Here is an 18,105-nt window from a genome sequence, read left to right on the forward strand (position 1 = left end):
GATCTTTCCACGAGGGTGGTTGGCTCCAGGGATGGGCGCTGGGTGCAGGCGGCCGGCAAGCGTCCACCCTGGTGCTGGTCTTTTCGAGGCCAGCTTGGACCGCTATCAACACCAGGCTTCTTGAAGGGTTCGTCTTTGGTGCCCGGGATACCTGGCATCAGCGGGTCTAAACTGCGACGAATTCTCTCTTCGCAGCCATCATTCGAGAAGACAACAAACGTTCTGTGTGGAGAGGACCACAAATTCTCTGGAACGTTTTGCAAGTCTACCTGCACTTTCGATTGTCTTGAGTCGTGAGTCGGATGCTCACTGTTGGGACGGAGTTGGCCATTCTTCATGGACAATTTTCAGATGGTGCAGAGTTGAGCGTTCGTCTGATAGACGAGCCCACAGGTGCTGATTCTCTGCCGGTCTCCGAACAATACGAGGATTTCCGCAATAGGAAGCATGTCGGACATGACAAACCACGTTGAGAAACCAATCGCAGATTGATAAAAGCTGGCTGAACATTGGTCGAAACAGTAGACGGTTTCGAGGCGTAGCTTCGGAATACCACGCGGCTTTGTCAGCTACCTCGCCGGGTTTGGTTTCGACTTGCCAATGTCACGGCAGCGAGCAGGAGAGATCGAAACGCACACGCGGCGTAGTGGAAGGTTGGAATGTTCAAACTAGAGGGCCTAGAATTATGTAGCATTGTGATGCAGTCTTTGGAGATTCTGGGCGAAGAGAGACTGTGGATGCATATTCGCAAACGTAAACGTAGGTAAGAAGCAATGGTTGGCAGAGCTTTTGTTGGTTAAGCTTAAGACTGAGTTGTCAGCACCGAACAGCACCTTGGAGCTAAGGTAGCTCGGGTAGCTCACCTTTTTGTCTGTCGTCTTGCCGAGCCGTTGCCAGTCCGGCCCTGCCCACCTGTCCAAGAGACAACTGCATCGGCTAAAAAAATGGCCGCTTAGAAACCAAAGGTGCCTGCTTGTCTGCATCGAATGAAGATGGGAGTGAAGTCACTTGCGCAGTTGCGCTTGCCGGGACTGGCCACCTTCTTGCCTCGTGCTAGTCATATCGTAGCATCCCTGTCTCCTCCTGTCCCATCCTGTCCCGTTTCGTGCTGCGTGCCGTTGCACTTTCTTTCCCACCGGAACCAAGTCCACCTGGCACGCCGCACCCCAACTTCCCCTTGAGCCTTTGGTGTTTGCCCCCATGTACTGTGTATATCGAGCAGTCGCAACTGAGGTGGACTGCTGCTTGCTTTCCCCTCTGCTGCGCCAGTACTCCCTACCTGTTGCAGGGACGAATGTCCTTTGTTCTGAGTGGTACAGACTACAGAGTACCCATGGTCAAAATGGCCCAGCACATCCACCTCCACTATCCGGTTGTTAGAAATTCCCTTCGGGGAGTATAGCAACTTAGAAAATCCCGTCTCCCTGGCCCGGACAATCTAATCCATCTGTGTGTGCTCTACTGCAGGCTGTCCCGTTTTGTCCACATCAATCTGTCGGTAGTACTTTATCATTACACGCACTTTTTCTCCCTTTTGGAGGGAACGCGTTGCTGACCATCTCTGACCCATTCTTCCTTTTGCATTCCCCGGCCTCTTTTCCTCTGTTCTCTTCTCCCCTCGCGGAACCTGACGAAGCGCCTTGTGCCAAACCCTTCGGACTTCGTCACCAATTCGAACGGATTTCGACAGCTTTCCTTCACTGTTTGTAAGCGGGTCTAGGGTACGCACATCTAGTCACCCCGTAATGAGCTAGCTTGTGCCCAAGTGACGGACATAAACATCTATCCCCGTCAACGCAGCGAGTGCATGGCAACTTGGCCCAGAATCTATATTGCCTCCGTTGCGCTTGAAGTTGTAGCCAGATCCACTGCTGCCGCCAAGATTGAGACGACGTTTGGGCCCAGCTGCCCGATCTGAAAGTCAATATCGTATTCAGACTCGCTTGAGTCTTTCGCCAGAGAATGGCAGACAAGGACGAGAAAACCAACATCACAGCTCCCGACCCACAAGCCGCTGCTGTTGAGCCCGTCACGCCCAGGGAGCCAGAGGATGCCACATTCGCCATCGACATCGACAAGGTGGATGAGAAGGATGAAAACTCAGACTTTGATGAGAAGAATATTAGACCAGAGCTGAGGGCGACCAAGAGCCATGCCACCGATACCAGCGTCGCCACAACAACTGCAGCCCAGCGATTGCCAGAAAGCAAACCATGGTACAAGACGCCAAATCCACTGAAATGGGGCGGCATCCCTCCGGTACCCGACGAGAAGATCGTCTCCCGAGAGTACAAAGCCGGCTTCCTCAGCCTTTTGACTTTCCAATGGATGGCTCCTTTGATGAGTGTAAGTGAAACTGCGCTGGCCTAATTAGAAGGCTTGGGCGTTTACAAGCCAAGCATAACTCAGGGCAAATGTAGACTGACTTGAATTCCAGGCTGGGTACAAGCGGCAGCTTGAACCAAATGATATTTGGGCTGTCAATCCAGACAGGGCCACAGATGTCATGACAGACAAGTTGAAAGCTTCTTTCAAGAAACACATTGATAAGGGAGGCAGATACCCCTTATTGTGGGCATTGCATGAGACGTACTTCTTCGAATTTTGGCTTGGTGGTATGCTTCAGCTCGCGTCCACCGTCTTCCAGGTTATGTCGCCTTTCACCCTACGCTATCTCATCCAGTTTGCGAACGATGCCTACGCAGCTTCGCAGCAGGGCTTGCCACCGCCTGCGATTGGCAGGGGAATCGGCTTGGTGATCGGTGTCACCATCATGCAGATTCTCCAGAGTTTGGGCACGAACCATTTCATCTACCGCGGCATGATGATTGGTGGCCAGTCAAGAGCTGTGCTCATCAGCGTAATCTTCGAAAAGGCCATGTCTCTATCAGGGCGTGCCAAAGCTGGTGGCCTTAAAGATGCAACCGCCGCCGCTGCCGCCAACGCCCCGCCAGTTGACGAGAAAGGCAAGAAGAAGGCCAAGAAGAATGCGAAAAAGGGAGAAACCAAAGGGCCAGGTGTCTCTGGAGATGGCACAGGATGGGGCAACGGTCGAATTGTCAACCTCATGAGCGTTGATACATATCGTATCGACCAAGCTTCGGCTCTCTTCCACTTGACCTGGACTGCACCCATCTCCTGCATCATCACGCTGGTCGTTCTGCTCATCAACTTGAGTTATAGTGCACTTGCCGGATTCGCCCTTTTGGTTGCTGGCATTCCACTATTGACAAGAGCCATCAGAAGCTTGTTCAAAAGAAGAAAGTCCATTAACAAGGTTACGGATCAGAGAGTCAGCTTGACCCAGGAGATTCTGCAGTCGGTCCGTTTCGTCAAGTACTTTGGATGGGAGACCGCGTTCCTTGACCGTCTCAAGGAAATCCGAAAACGAGAAATTCACGCTATCCAGATCTTACTGGCAATCCGTAATGCCATCAACGCCGTCAGTCTATCGCTTCCCATTTTCGCCTCCATGCTCTCCTTCGTCACGTATGCAAAGACAAACAACACTTTGAACCCCGCCGAGGTCTTCTCCTCGTTGGCCTTGTTCAATGGTCTTCGGATCCCCCTCAACTTGCTGCCCCTGGTCCTTGGTCAAGTCGTCGATGCCTGGTCATCGCTGAAGCGTATCCAAGAGTTTTTGCTGGCGGAGGAGCAAGAGGAAGATGTGGTTTTCAAGCCAGAGGGAGAGAATGCATTGGAGATGACAAATGCCAGCTTCACCTGGGAGCGAACTGCAACGCAGGAGTCTGAAAAGACTGTAGGTGGCGCCGCAAAGGGTGGCAAGAAGGTTGCGACTCAAACGCCTGCACCCGCAAAGAACATCTCCAAGCCTGACGAGCCACTTGCCTCGTCTGGCGATAGCACGGGAGATGGTGCCAGCACGCTTGTCGAGGAGGAACGCGAACCTTTTAAGCTGCAAGACATCAACTTTGAGATCAAGAGAGATGAGCTAGTCGCAGTCATTGGAACAGTCGGGAGCGGCAAGACTTCGCTGCTGGCCGCGCTCGCAGGTGACATGAGAAAAACATCTGGCGAAGTTGTGCTCGGTGCTTCCCGAGCATTTTGCCCACAATATGCATGGATCCAAAATGCCACGGTCCGTGACAACATCCTCTTCGGCAAGGATATGGACCGAGCATGGTACCAAGAAGTCATCAACGCGTAAGTAACACCATGGTAGTTTCCTTGCCAAGAATCGGACTGACCTGGCTCTAGTTGTGCTCTGCGGCCCGATCTTGCCATGCTTCCGAACGGAGATTTGACAGAGATTGGCGAACGAGGAATCACAATCTCGGGAGGGCAGAAGCAGCGTCTCAACATTGCTAGGGCCATCTACTTTGACTCCGACATCGTGCTCATGGACGACCCTTTAAGCGCTGTTGACGCTCACGTGGGACGGCACATCTTCGACAATGCCATCCTCGGCCTCTTGAAGGGCAAATGTAGGATCCTAGCAACTCATCAGCTTTGGGTTCTGAACAGATGTGACAGAGTCATTTGGATGGAGGGCGGCAAGATTCAAGCCGTCGACACCTTTGACAACTTGATGAGAGACCACCGTGGCTTCCAACAACTCTTGGAGACAACTGCACAGGAAGAGAAGGAAGACGAGACAGCACCAACCAACCTGGCTGAAGCGCCCCAAGGCGACAAGAAGAAGAACAAGAAGGGGGCTGCACTCATGCAACAAGAAGAGCGCGCTGTGGCAAGCGTCCCCTGGAAGGTGTACGGAGACTTCATCCGCGCCTCCGGTTCCATCTTCAACGCACCCTTTTTGATCTTCCTCCTCATTCTCTCCCAAGGAGCGAACATTATGACCAGTCTCTGGCTTTCATACTGGACAAGTAAGCGTTATCCGCTGTCTGACGGGCAGTACATCGGTATATACGCCGGTCTGGGTGCCCTCCAAGCGATCCTCATGTTCGTTTTCTCGCTACTTCTGTCCATCCTCGGCACCAAGTCTAGCAAGGTCATGCTGAGGCAGGCAGTGACACGGGTTCTCCGTGCGCCAATGTCCTTCTTCGACACCACACCCCTTGGCCGAATCACCAATCGCTTCTCAAGAGACGTGGATGTGATGGACAACAACTTGACGGATGCCATGAGAATGTACTTCTTCACGTTGGCCATGATCTTATCCGTCTTTGCCCTCATCATCGCCTTTTTCCATTACTTCGCCATCGCCCTCGGACCACTGTTTGTGTTCTTCATCCTCGCTTCCTCTTACTACCGCGCATCGGCACGCGAGGTCAAGCGTTTCGAGTCGGTTCTTCGATCTACTGTCTTCGCAAAGTTTGGTGAAGGATTGAGCGGTGTTGCCAGCATTCGAGCGTATGGCCTCAAGACGCATTTCATTGCTGACTTGCGAAAGTCCATTGACGAGATGAACGCTGCGTACTACCTTACATTCTCGAACCAGCGTTGGCTGTCGACTCGTCTCGATCTGATTGGTAACCTTCTTGTCTTCACCGTCGGCATTCTCGTCGTGACCTCGCGATTCAGCGTGCCGCCGAGCATTGGTGGGCTGGTACTCAGCTACATTCTCGGTATCGTGCAGATGATCCAGTTTACCGTCCGTCAACTCGCAGAAGTTGAGAACGGCATGAACGCCGTGGAGCGAATCCAGTACTACGGCACTCAACTGGAGGAAGAGGCGCCCTTGCACACCATCGAAGTTCGACCAGAGTGGCCTGAGAAGGGTGAGATCGTCTTTGACAACGTGGAGATGCGCTACCGCGCCAACTTGCCTCTTGTGCTATCCGGTCTTTCCATGCACGTGCAAGGCGGCGAGCGTATCGGTATCGTCGGTAGAACGGGTGCGGGCAAGTCGTCCATCATGTCGACTCTCTTCCGTCTCGTCGAGCTGTCGGGTGGACACATCACAATTGACGGTGTCGACATTTCGACAATTGGTCTCCATGACCTGCGATCCCGCCTGGCAATCATTCCACAAGACCCGACGCTTTTCAGGGGCACAGTCCGCTCCAACCTCGACCCATTCAACGAGCACACGGATCTGGAACTGTGGTCCGCCCTGCGACAGGCTGATCTCGTTCCAGCAGACGCGAACCTCGAGGATCCAAGGTCCAAGGAGTCGTCAAGCATCCACCTCGACTCCGTCGTCGAAGAGGATGGTCTCAACTTCTCCCTCGGACAGCGCCAGCTCATGGCCCTGGCGCGTGCTCTCGTCCGCGGCAGCCGCATCATTGTCTGTGACGAGGCGACGTCCTCTGTTGATATGGAAACGGACGACAAGATCCAGAACACGATTGCCACGAGCTTCAGGGGCAGGACGCTGTTGTGCATTGCCCATCGTCTGCGCACCATCATCGGCTACGACCGCATCTGCGTCATGGACGCCGGCCGTATCGCGGAGCTGGATACACCTCTTGCGCTGTGGCAGCGGGAGGGCGGTATCTTCAGGAGCATGTGTGACCGCAGTGGCATCAGACTAGAGGATATCCGCGGCGCGAGCGAAGGTACTGCTCCTCTGGAGATCCAAGCTGGCAGATCGAGTTAGTCGGGGACATCATGAGCTGGTGGTATAAGTGAATGTAAGGGGATAACATAAAATGCAGTATATTCAGGAAGAACAAACATGGTCCCTCAAGAAAGAGAAGGCAAGGAAATCGTAGGGACAATAGCGTCTGGGACAAGTAATTTTCATACCCGGCCCTCCATATACCAGAAGCATCGAGCATGTCTTGCAGTAAATAGAGGGCGTGTCATACAAAATAGAAAAGAAACCAAAAAATGTTAAGAAAGAAGAAACCGCACACCGACGTTTCGCATAGAACGTGATGCCGAAGCCCTCATCATACCTGTACCACCCGTGATCCAGTCGTCTCTGCTGCTGCTCTTCGTTAGCACAACCCCACCAGGCGCCCGCAAGCCTTGGACAGCCAAGAGATCGTGAGACCAAGGAAGCAAAGAACCGAAAATGTCTCTCTCTGTCACGAATCTACAGCGTTCGTCTTCCCCCGGATCTAGGTCGCACGGAAGGGGGGTTAGACGAATCGTGATACATGGCGCTGGAAAGGGTGTGACAAGATCCGGTGGGTTCACGACGGGTAGATGCACCCTGGTACGCCGTACGCTTGGTTGCGGTTCGCAGCTGTTTCAAGCGAGGATGTGGAAAAGAAGTTTTGATACTTCAAGGAATAAATGGGTGAGCGATGTTCTTAGTCTCGTGATGGTGGTAGAAACCTTGGGGGTTGAGATATGTCGTATGCGTCTCGACAGCTCGGCCTCGATAGCTTGGGAAGCGAAATCTCGGTTGATTTCGAGATACCAGATATTCGCGGATACATTCCGTATATCCAGTATTCATCAAAGAAGGAAACGAAGAAAAAGTAGTAAAGATGCATCTCCTCCCCCCTACCACGGGGCACGTTTAACCAGACAACCTCGGGCGATGGACATACCATCCGTACATGCGACGTTGCTATCGGTCCGCTCGGTTCCATTTACATAGTGTAGCAGCTCCGAATCCGAAGTATAAAATAGGAGGCTCATGTTTCCTTTTTCCACGGAAAGCTTCCCCCCCTTGCCCACGTTGTGTCAAAAAAGTTTAATAGATTGGGATGATTGCCGAGAAAAGTCAAATGGGCTGACGACATCGGACCAGCTTTATCTCTATCCGGACGAGTACACTTCAGACGTAATCCGTACATAAGGTTTTCCATGCAGAAGCATATTGTCAGCGGTTGTCGTGACGACATGTACAAAGAACTACAGCTTGATGGTTAGTAAACATCACATGATATTGTCTCAAGATATTTTCGAGTATTTCTGCTCATTGAAAGAATATGTACCAGCGAGCGATGTAGAAGCGAAGACAAAATGCCACCGGCGGATCGTCGTCACCAAGACTCCCAGTCTAATGCTCCGTCACGCCTGTCGTGGTGTACAGGGCCAAAATACAACTAGACAACCACCCTTGCGCAGCAGCCCTGTTGAAAAGGGAGCCGCCTTTGCCTTTTGACCCGCGCTCCACCTCAAACTTGCTGAAAGACCGGTACCGAAAAAAGTGCCCGGCCTCACTGGATGATGATTAAAAACAGTATTCCAAACCAGTGATGCAACTTGATGATACCCCTAAACGCCATGAATGTACCATTCAAAAAACCCCAAGCCGTGACGTCTCGCCATTTTTTTTCATGACGTAATGAAACTGTTTTTGATGCATAGATGGAATGTAACCAAATAGAAAAGGACCTCTCTTTTTAGAATCGACCACCGGGAGAGTTGTTGGCATTTCGAGATCCGGGGCGCATCTGGCTTGGCGGGAAGGCATTGGGATTCTCGTCCAAGAGATCCTCGAGGTAAGCACTGGGAGCTCTTTGTCCGTTCCCAGGCGCCGCAGACAAGTTGACCGAGCTGGTGCTAAAGTCGCGCCTTGCGCCGTACGAAGGGGATTCCGGAGGCGTAGATTCCCTCAAGTTGTTGCGGCTTCCATACTGGCCTCGGGATTCGGGGCGGAGGTTCGTCAAACTTATTGAGTGACCGTGAGCAGGACTGGGAGACGAGGTGGCAGCGGCGTAGAATCCAGAAGGAAGGAAACGAGAGTCACGGTTGGTGGCCGAGTTATTGTTATTGTTGTTGCTATTGCCGCCGCCAGCTGCGGTGGGCGAGAAGAAGAGGTTCGACTGGCTCGGCGTCGCAGAGGGGATGGGGCCGCGCTGCGTTCTACGCACACCACGTCCTCCATTGGGAACGAGAGAAGGAGTGGATTCGCGGTCGGTATACTTGTAGAATTGCGCTGGAGGGGCAGGGAAGCTCTGCTTGTCGTTGGCGACATACTGAGCATTGGCAGCGCGGGCAACGGAGCGGTGCAGCAGACAAGCGATGATGCCGCGCCAGATCAGAATGCCGAGGCCAAAGGCACCAAGAATGGAGCCCACGGCAATGAAGACGGTTCCTTGAGGAGCACTCGAGCGGTGCATATAAGGAGCGTTGTTGGTGGGGGGTACACTGGCCGGCGGGTATGTCGTCACAATGGGCTGGTTTGTAAGGGACGGTAGACCCGTGAGGACATCGCCAGTGGAATCGGAGGTGCCGGTGATTCTAGGGGCACTGATGCTCGCTTCCGTTGTGGCAACGGCGCCGGTGTTGGTGATGACGGCGGTTGCCGCGTTGGTGCGCGAAGGCTGCGCAGCCGAGGTGGTGGCATCGTCTGTAGAAGCTGCCTGCGAAGCACTGGTCTGGGCATTTCCTCCACTGCTACTATCTTGCGCGAGACCCGTGGCAGAGAAGAGAGACAAGGCGGCAAAGGTGGACAGGAGAAGCGAGCGCTTCAGCGAATGGCGTGACGAAACCATGGTCGGTCGATTCAGTTACGTCCGAGGGGGTCCGGTGTTTACGGTGGGATGCGATGCTCCAAACTCAAGGTGATGCAGTCGTCGGTCACTTCTGGTCTAGACACTCTATGCTGTTCGGTTGTCGAATCGATGAAAGAAGGTCGACGACGACGATTTTGTCGGTTCCCGTGGGTAGAAAACGGGGTTGGGTCGTCGTTGTGGTGTCCTTCCGGATGGGGCGGTTCGGTTCATTCAGCTGGCGCAGGCTGAGTGCGATGAATTGGGGAGAATCGAACGAAAGTATCGAGGCAGTTGCGGATGCAGACTGGACAGGCAAAGCAATATGAAAGAAGGAAAGGTCCCGCTGGCTAAAACATTGCTGGTGCCGGTTGATCGTTTGCTGGGTGGGCGGCTTCCGAGGTTTGTCGTGAGGGAGTCAGTTAGGGAGGAAGGGTTGGAGGGAGCAGGAGAGGGACGGGAGGGATGAGGGTGCGTGATGGGGAAGAGAAAGGGAATGGATGGCGAAGGCGGGCCCCTGGTCAGCAGGGAACGGGCCTGGGGAAAAAAAGGAGGAAGGGTCCTTGCCTGCTCTGGAGGAACCTGCTGAGAGCAAGCACAACAGGCGACAGTCTACAGCATCCATTTCGTGTTAGCGGACTGGGCGGTTCTCGTCCCTGCCCTTGGGGCCTGGGCTGTGGCGCGGCGCATTTCCAATGGCTGCACCTGAAAGTTCTGACGTGCTGCTGTGTCGGGTCTGTTTATTTTTGTGCATTTGGGCGGCATTTCCTGGGAATGCGAGAGGGAGAGAGACATGCAGACACAGTGCTGCCAGCTCATGCAAGCCAGGTTTTTGACCTGCAGGAAACGCGCAAGTCTGGGGAAACAGACACGGTGTGCCATCTATACACACTATGCTGCTGGACTGTACACAAGTCGCCCTCCATGATGATGATGTGCTTCCGCCTTCTTTCGTATGCCCACACGCTCTCGTATTGAAAACTGAGGTGTCCAACAGGCGAGGGTTGATCCCACTAATCATCATTTCCAGGCTTCCAGCATGCGCTACAGTGGCTGCAGGTCGCAACCATCATCAACACGAGCCATCCATCCGGGGTAAGCGTGTAAGCGTACCTGGCAGATGCCCACCCATTTACCCAATATTAGCCAAAGATCATCGAAACTCGTTGGGAAAAAAATGGGCCGTGAAGTGATGGCGAGCCTCGCTGTGGAATGCGAATGATGCCCCATTCCTCTCCACCAGAGTCCCGGTGGTCCCCTATCTTTGCAGCTTCGCTTCGTCTTCGCGTTCGTCAGACCTCCAGTGCTCCAGTAGTTTGAAATTCATGCCGGATGCTTCAGACTAAGGCAAGCTCATGAATGGGCGCGGCGGGTATCAGACCCGTCTCTGATCATAATGGGCTGCTATTATGCATGCGCAGGGCAGTGCACAGAAGTGCTGATGCAAGGCACCACCAGACTACCAGTCCAGACTCCAGCGCAGCGCCCACCTTACCTCCGGCGTTTGAGCGCCGTTGATCGATTGTTTGCTTTTCCTGAGGTGGGAAAGGAAATTGTAACGCTAGAAGACCAACGCCCGACAGCGGTAGAGCAGATAGAAATACAGAAGAAAACCGTGGAGGAGGAGGACCCCTGCCATTTGTCCACCTCGGTCCCTGAGAGTTTCATTGTCCCCTCATTCCGGTTGCTCTGGGTCACCCTCCCCAGGACCCACCTTGCTCGCAAACGCTGCGCGGCCTCGCCCAAAGTTCTCACCGAGCGCACAGACTGACAACGTCCTCACCTGGGCTTGTATGCCAGACACCGAGACCACCCTCCATCCTACACCGAAAACTTTTTTTCCCAGCTCTCGGCCCCGCCACATACGCAGGGCGACTAAACTCAGGAAAACGTCAACGCAACAGCCTTGTCCAGCCTCGCAGACGCCAGTACTCCTCCACTCGAAGACTACGACGACGACCTATACCCGATTACCCGCACGAGACCGACACCATGGGTGTCCAGAAGAAGACCAGAAAGTTTGGTGAAGTACGTCCGCCAGTCCCTACTTTGCGCCAAACCTCGCGCGCATCGCAAAGAAAATATCGGAATCCTTATCGATAAGAACTTTTCTGGTTCACCGAGCGGAAGTTCACGATGATTGCGATTCCTACAACCGAACGTTGGAGGCTTGACGTCTCTCTGACACTGTCACTTGCAAACAAGTTTGCTAACCATGTACGTTCCTACTAGGTCAAGCGAGTCATCGGCAAGAACGATGCCCGGCGCAAGGAGAACCTGAAGAAGGCGGAAGAGGCTGAGCAGAAGGCGAAGCGTGAAAGAGGCGGTCCGGATGGCGAGACAATCGTCAGAGAGATTCCCCAGGTCCCCTCCCAGATGTTCTTTGAGAGCAACTCAAGTCTTGTGCCTCCCTATGGCGTCCTCGTCGATACCTCATGTAAGGCCCCGTCGCCCCTACCTACCTCTGAATCGCAGTTGTTAACCGTACTCCAGTCTTCTCCCGGTACGACAAGCCTGCCCGAACGTATAACTCTCGCCCTCCTCGACTAACCTACTCCTAGTACAGTTCAGATGAAGTTGCCAGTGATAGAAACCATGATGGACTGTCTCTACGGTAGGTTACGGCACCGCACGAATTCTGTGGGCACCAACTGACGTCCGAGCCAGCTACCTGCCACCCCATCGTGACCGACTGTGTCATGGCCGAGTTGGAAAAGCTTGGTCCCAAGTTCCGCCTTGCTCTCAGAGTAGCGCGCGACCCCCGTTTCGAACGACACAAGTGCACACACAAAGGAGTAAGGTCCACTGCGAGCCCCATCATGATTTTCCTTTGCTAATTACGTTTTCCCTCAGGTGTATGCCGATGACTGCCTCGTAAGGCTCCGAACTCTACATCATCAGATGATTGTATCGAAATACTGATCAATGTTTCATAGGTGTCCAAGGTATCTAAAGACAGAGTGTACCTCGTCGCAACCAACGATAAGGGTCTTGTGTCCAGGGTATGTTCAACCTCGCCCGGAAGTCAACGAAGATGCTAACATCAATCTCTCTAGCTCCGTCGCATACCCGGTGTTCCTATCATGAAGTGTGGACGCGGAAAGTACACCATCGAGAGATTGCCCGATGCCCCGATTTAAGCTTGGATCAACGATGTAGGAGGGATATCACGGTCACTCCAACAGCGCGGGAGAGAACATTGAGTCGCTTGAACGGTACGACAATTGGACTGTCAAGCTGAAAAAGGGCTTGAATGCCGTGCTAGCTCAATCTCCCGACAAGAAAAGGCGATATAAAAACCGTGGAAATCGAGAAGATCGCCGCATCGAGTGGCGCGCCGAGCCCTGGAAATGGAGCACGGCAAGGGAGAAGTAAAAGCAAATCTGGGTTCTGGTTTTTGTTGGCATTTTCCCTCAAAAGGTCGGGTCGTGATGCAATTCGACCCAGCCATTGTGTATCGTGGATTGGCACTTTGTAATTATTGGTATGGAACCTTGGTGGTCGTCAAAATAGTCGGGGTTAACCAAGCCGTATCCCCGAGACTGGCCGACGGATGGAGCCGTCAGCTCATAGTTGCCTAGTAGGTGGTTTTTGGCCGCTTTTTTGAATCAAGAGAATGACCCAAACGTGACTTGCATCCTGCTGCATTCCCAAACGGGGTTTCCTTTCAGACGCACACGCAATTACACGCTGACACAGGACGACAAACAACATTAGCGGTTGTCAAAGGAGAAACAAAACCCGGCTCCGGAACTGACGTCAAATAAAGTTAGACCTCCGGATCTGAATACGGACGGCATCACCCCCCTTCTTAAGCCCCACCCCCGTCATTCCCGTCACACCCACTCACATGCGGCGTCGGGCACCGCATCGGACACGCCTTACAGTCTCTAATCGTCCGGTCTCCGCGAATCGCCCAAGGGGTATCCGTAAGCTCCAATGAATCCGGACCACGTAACCCCACCCGCCGGACCAAGCACCGGCGGCAGCAACCCCTCTTCCACTTCCAACTCTTCCGCCCCCGGCCCCGGACCTTCGTCCGCCTACCATTCGGCATCAGCATCAGCAGCAGCCGCCGCAAAACGCTCCCGCGTCCTCCTCTCCTGTGGTCCCTGCCGCGCCTCCAAGCTGAAATGCGACCGCTCCGAGCCGTGCGGCCAGTGTCTGAAGAAGTCCCGCCCGGAAGGCTGCGTCTACGCGCCGAAACCCGAGAAGCAGAAGCCCGCCAAGGGCATGGCGGCGCGGCTCAAGAGGCTGGAGGGTATGGTGAGGACGATGATGGATGAGGGAGGAGGTGTCGCGGGAGCGGGACCAGGAGGAGGAGGACCGCAGACTACTGGTGCTGCTGTCGACGCCGTGCAGGAGGAGGAGAAGGGCATCGCGCAGCCTGGGGGTCAGCTTGTTCAGGGGGGTAGGGCGAGCACGTATGTTGGGGCTACGCATTTCATGGCTATTCTTGAGGATGTGAGTTGTTCCCTTCCCCCGCTGTAATGCTCGATGCAAGATGTGAAGGAAATACGAACTGGATGAGATATTGACTGAGAGGGTTTGGCAGATTGAGGATATGAAGAGCTACTTTGAGGAGCCGGAGACCGACTACGACGAGAGCCCTGAACCGTCAGACGAGATCGAGGCCCCTGATCTCATGCTCTTCTCGAGGAACATGCCTCGCAGCAGAGAGGACCTGTTGAAGCTGCTCCCTGAGCAAAAGATTGTCGACAGACTCATCATGAGGTACTTTTCCTCCCGTAGTCCATCACAGCGTAAGACACCACGGCTCGGCTCTCGCGATCTTCACCCCATGGCTTCGTATGTATTGACAAGGCGGCAGATATCGTTCACAGACCAACTTTTGAAAAACAAGTGAGTCTCCAATCTCCTATCCGCCGTCTCCCCCCTTCATACCCTTACTGCCAACAATCTTGCCAACAACTCCCATCCAGTACGCCCGCTTCTGGACCGACCCGTCCAGCACCGACCTCCACTGGCTCGCCCTCCTCTTCATGGTCATGTCCCTCGGCGTCTTCTACTCGACCTTCATGGCACCCCACGAGCTCTCGGTCGACTCCCCGCAGCCGCCCATGGACCGCTTCAAGCTCTTCCGCGCCGCCGCCGCCTGCTGCCTCGTCTGGGGCAGGTACACCCACCCGACCATCGCCACCATCCCGCCCTTCATCCTCTACGTCGAGGCCGAGTTCATCATCTCCCGCGCCGCCCAGATGAACTGCTACGTCCTCTCCTCCGTCTGCCTCCGCCTCCTCCTCAAGATGGGCCTCCACCGCGACCCGGACCGCCTCCTCGCCGCGGGAACCGTCATCTCCCCCTACGAGGGCGAGATGCGCCGCCGCATGTGGAACATGGCCGTCCAGCTCGACCTCCTCGTCTCCTTCCACATGGGCCTCCCCAGCATGCTCAACGGCATCGACGCCGACTGCAGCCTCCCGCGCAACCTCATCGACGAGGACTTTGACGAGGACACCCTCGTGCTCCCGCCGGCCCGACCCGCGACGGACTACACCGAGATGACCTACCCCATCAACAAGTCCGCCATGATGCTCGTCTTCGGCCAGGTCGCGCGGCAGTCCCACCTTCTCACCCCGCCGCCCTACGCCGAGGTAATGCGCCTCGACGACCTCCTCAACACCTCGTGGTGCGCCGTGCCGCAGTTCATGATGGTCAAACCCCTACAGGAGTGCGTCACCACCCCGCCCATGCAAATCATCCAGCGCTTCGGCCTCGCCTCGCTCTACAACAAGAGCCGCTGCGTCCTCCACCGCCGCTTCCTCCTCGACCCCGCGCCGCGCCGCGAGCACGACTACTCCCGCCGGCAGTGCCTCGAGGGCGCCGTCGTCCTCCTCGACTTCCAAAACACGATATGGCACGCCTGCCAGCCGGGCAACATGCTCAGCCAGAACGGCTGGTTCGTCTCCTCGCTCGCCGTGCACGACTTCCTCCTGGCCGCCACCATCCTATACCTCGCCATCGGACACGAACCGTTCTGGGGTGGCGTGGACGGCAAGACCGGCGCGGCGGCGACGACGACGGCCTCGCCCGGGTGGATGGCGGAGATGAATCCCCCGCCGACGAGGGCGTACCTCCTGCACCTCCTGCAGAGGTCGTATTCCGTCTGGATCGCCATCGCCGGCGGCGTGCCCGAGGTGAGGAAGACGGCGGGTATCCTGGAAACGATGCTGAACAAGCTGGGGTCGCCGCCGAATTCTCCGCCAGAGAACGGGGGCGCAAAGGTGTCGTCGGCATCGGGGCTTCGCCAGAGTGACGGGCCGGAATCGGCTGCTCGATCCGCCCAAGACGACCAACAGCTACTCGACGGTCTTTCAATCAGTGGTACGGCCGTGAAGATAGCCCCTTTTTGTGATATACCTGCTAACGATCTGACAGACTCGACATCGTTCCCTACGACTACGACGAATCGCTTCCAGCCCTTTGAGTTTGTCACGTCGGGCCTCGGGCCAAGTGAACCTGGGCTCGACCGTGGATGGGCGGCGGTTGGCAATGAAGAGATGGACTGGGTATGTTTCACGCACTCACCAAGCAAGCAAAGCCGTACAATCTGACTGACATCTGCAGCGATACTTTGACAACATTATGGCTCAGCCTCACAATGACCCAGTCGGTCTCGAGTCACTGGACGCGTCCCAGCCGTGGTTTGAACGGACACTGGGACCGGACGATTTTGATTTCTCTACGTCTGGTGCATGGGATCCAAGCTTGGGATAATCACGTTGAGGTCACGGCCTACCGCGTTCAAGCTGATGAGCACAGCGAGCTCCCAGGCCTACATATCAAAAGACTTGGCAGCTGAACGGAGCTGATCTGGGGCACACAAGCATCGTACTCGCGCTCGGCCGACCCAGAAGGGGTACATGGGGCTGCGGCTCCGCGAGCTCCTCCAAAAGAAGCTCCTCCTCTTGGACATAAAGCCCCTCCACCAATACCTCCGGCCCTAGTACAGTAACTGGCTCGCTTAGGTGCCAACTGGGCCTCGTGAAGTTTTCTCTCCTCAACACGCGATATCGGTGCCCACAAGCACGATGGGCCCGTGGGGGATAGCAGTCTATTGCCCTGATGGATCTGGCTAGCTGGCAGGGATGTCAAAAAAAGGTCGGCTCAGGTGACTTGAAAATAGACGCGAGGTCGGCGTTGGACAGCAATTCACAATAGACCCCGGATTTTCCTTCTCCTTCGGGTCCGCGCCAATATCTAAACATCTGGCTGGACCGATGGTGTGCGATGAGCGGCCGTCCTCCGGGGAATTGGACCCTGCCAGCTCGATGAGGGGTTCTCTCGGCGGTCGACACACAGTGAATACTATAACGTAAATTTGGTGGGCCGGTGGAAGTGGCCGGCGGCGACGTGCGTATGGAATCCCAACAATGTCGTCTTCGACAACGGCAAGCCATCTAGGGCGTGTTTCGGTCCTACATGTGTACGTCTCGCCGGCATCGTCTCCATACACTCTTCGTTCAAGGGCGCGAAGTTGCCGACGAGGGAGCTGGCGCGCAACGGTGCCCTACGAGGCATGGACCAACTTCCCCGCAAAACCCGCAGATTTGACGGCAACGAAGCGGGGGCTGTTTGCATTAGTAGCAGTAGGTATCTGGAGGCTGGAGCAGCTGGGGGACCAGTGGCGCTTGTCCCTTGAGCTGAGCTCGCTCTCATGCTGGATGGCTGCTTCTTTTTCTCGGCTCTTTGTGGTGTGTTACGCAAAAAGCCGAGTTTCTTTGGCGACGGCCAGACCGCACGCAGTAACAAGCTTCTTGGGCGCGTAAATTTGGAGATTTGCAGGCTCCTCCGCGGAGATGCCCACTTCGGAGAGGGAGGGGAAACGTTGGCTTATGAGCAGTACGGAACGCCAGTTGGTTCGCTTGATGACGGCATGGTGGTCGTCTGGGACGTTTGCTTGGCTCCATTTGTACGTAATGAGGAAAATGCGGTGCTAGCAAGGTCGGCATTGCGCGATTCCTGGGTCGTCATTGGCGCATTCTTGCTCGTGCTTGACCTGTCGTCTCAGCTCTTTGTCAATCAGATTACGGATACTGGCGCCTCCCGAGTTCCGATAGCTAGATTGAGGTTGACTGCTCTTTTGTTGTTGCCCGCCAGCCTATTGTCTCGCCATGTCCGGTGGCTCGTTGCCGGACCGCATTCAGAAGGGAGTTGAGCTTCGTCCCAAGGCACTGGATCCGATCGTTGATGACGGAAGTTCTAGTAGACAACGGTCACAAATGCTGCACGTCTAGACTTTCAGCAGAAGCAGGTTCCGCCTCAAAGTCCGCGTTAGCCTTCAGGGATACCCCGCTGGGTTGCGTTTGAATCCTGCGGCTTGGCCTAGGCCATTCTTCGGTTTTTGAGGGTGTCTACTCACGTCCAATGTTATCAGTCGGAACGTCATCGGAACCGGAATTCTGTGGACTTGAATGTGAGCACACGGGCGACAGCGCCTTTCCCTTGATCCTTTCCCTCCACGCCCGTCATAGTCCATATCGCATCATACAACAGCATAATTGGCTGATAACAACGACGCTCCCATGACCAATGGCATTACCAGCGTCAGGCTCGAACAAATATGAATTAGACGTGGGTGCGCCTCCGCGAAGGCGGTTACTTGACGCTCCTGCAGCCGACGTGCATGAAGGGCCCTCAAAGACAAAATGGGCGGCGTTGTGATGCGGTGCTAGGTCGAACCCGGGTGATGCAGCAAGCGCTGTAACCGGTGGGAGCGTGGCACGGGTAGCTCAGCGAAGAGGCTAATCTCAGACCTGCAGAG

At 55.0% G+C, this 18,105-nt stretch overlaps 5 protein-coding genes across 5 annotated transcripts; 3 read left to right on the forward strand and 2 right to left on the reverse strand.

The window, feature by feature from the left end:
- Window positions 1-1,962: 1,962 nt before the first annotated feature.
- Window positions 1,963-6,523, forward strand: CTAM01_05315 (ABC transporter; the record flags this gene model as incomplete). The annotated part of the gene is made up of 3 exons (XM_060521345.1): window positions 1,963-2,346; window positions 2,438-4,164; window positions 4,219-6,523. 3 exons carry the CDS (start codon window positions 1,963-1,965, stop codon window positions 6,521-6,523), a joined length of 4,416 nt encoding a protein of 1,471 aa, XP_060384151.1.
- A 1,705-nt stretch (window positions 6,524-8,228) lies between these two features.
- Window positions 8,229-9,323, reverse strand: CTAM01_05316 (uncharacterized protein; the record flags this gene model as incomplete). Its single annotated transcript, XM_060521346.1, has 1 exon — window positions 8,229-9,323. The coding sequence occupies one exon, from the start codon at window positions 9,321-9,323 to the stop codon at window positions 8,229-8,231; it is 1,095 nt and encodes a 364-aa protein (XP_060384152.1).
- Window positions 9,324-11,312: 1,989 nt separating this feature from the next.
- Window positions 11,313-12,460, forward strand: CTAM01_05317 (uncharacterized protein; the record flags this gene model as incomplete). The annotated part of the gene is made up of 8 exons (XM_060521347.1): window positions 11,313-11,348; window positions 11,553-11,757; window positions 11,814-11,823; window positions 11,882-11,934; window positions 11,988-12,115; window positions 12,174-12,194; window positions 12,257-12,322; window positions 12,377-12,460. The coding sequence occupies 8 exons, from the start codon at window positions 11,313-11,315 to the stop codon at window positions 12,458-12,460; spliced, it is 603 nt and encodes a 200-aa protein (XP_060384153.1).
- Window positions 12,461-12,552: 92 nt separating this feature from the next.
- CTAM01_05318 (uncharacterized protein) lies at window positions 12,553-12,771 on the reverse strand (the record flags this gene model as incomplete). The annotated part of the gene is made up of 1 exon (XM_060521348.1): window positions 12,553-12,771. One exon carries the CDS (start codon window positions 12,769-12,771, stop codon window positions 12,553-12,555), a length of 219 nt encoding a protein of 72 aa, XP_060384154.1.
- Window positions 12,772-13,259: 488 nt separating this feature from the next.
- On the forward strand, window positions 13,260-16,058 carry CTAM01_05319 (fungal specific transcription factor domain-containing protein; the record flags this gene model as incomplete). The annotated part of the gene is made up of 5 exons (XM_060521349.1): window positions 13,260-13,784; window positions 13,876-14,133; window positions 14,264-15,665; window positions 15,720-15,850; window positions 15,909-16,058. The coding sequence occupies 5 exons, from the start codon at window positions 13,260-13,262 to the stop codon at window positions 16,056-16,058; spliced, it is 2,466 nt and encodes an 821-aa protein (XP_060384155.1).
- Between the last annotated feature and the right edge of the window lie 2,047 nt (window positions 16,059-18,105).

The sequence above is a fragment of the Colletotrichum tamarilloi genome (genome assembly GCF_030869305.1).
Source record: "Colletotrichum tamarilloi strain Tom-12 chromosome Unknown Scaffold_13.1, whole genome shotgun sequence".
In the NCBI taxonomy this organism is placed as follows: Eukaryota; Fungi; Ascomycota; class Sordariomycetes; order Glomerellales; family Glomerellaceae; genus Colletotrichum; species Colletotrichum tamarilloi.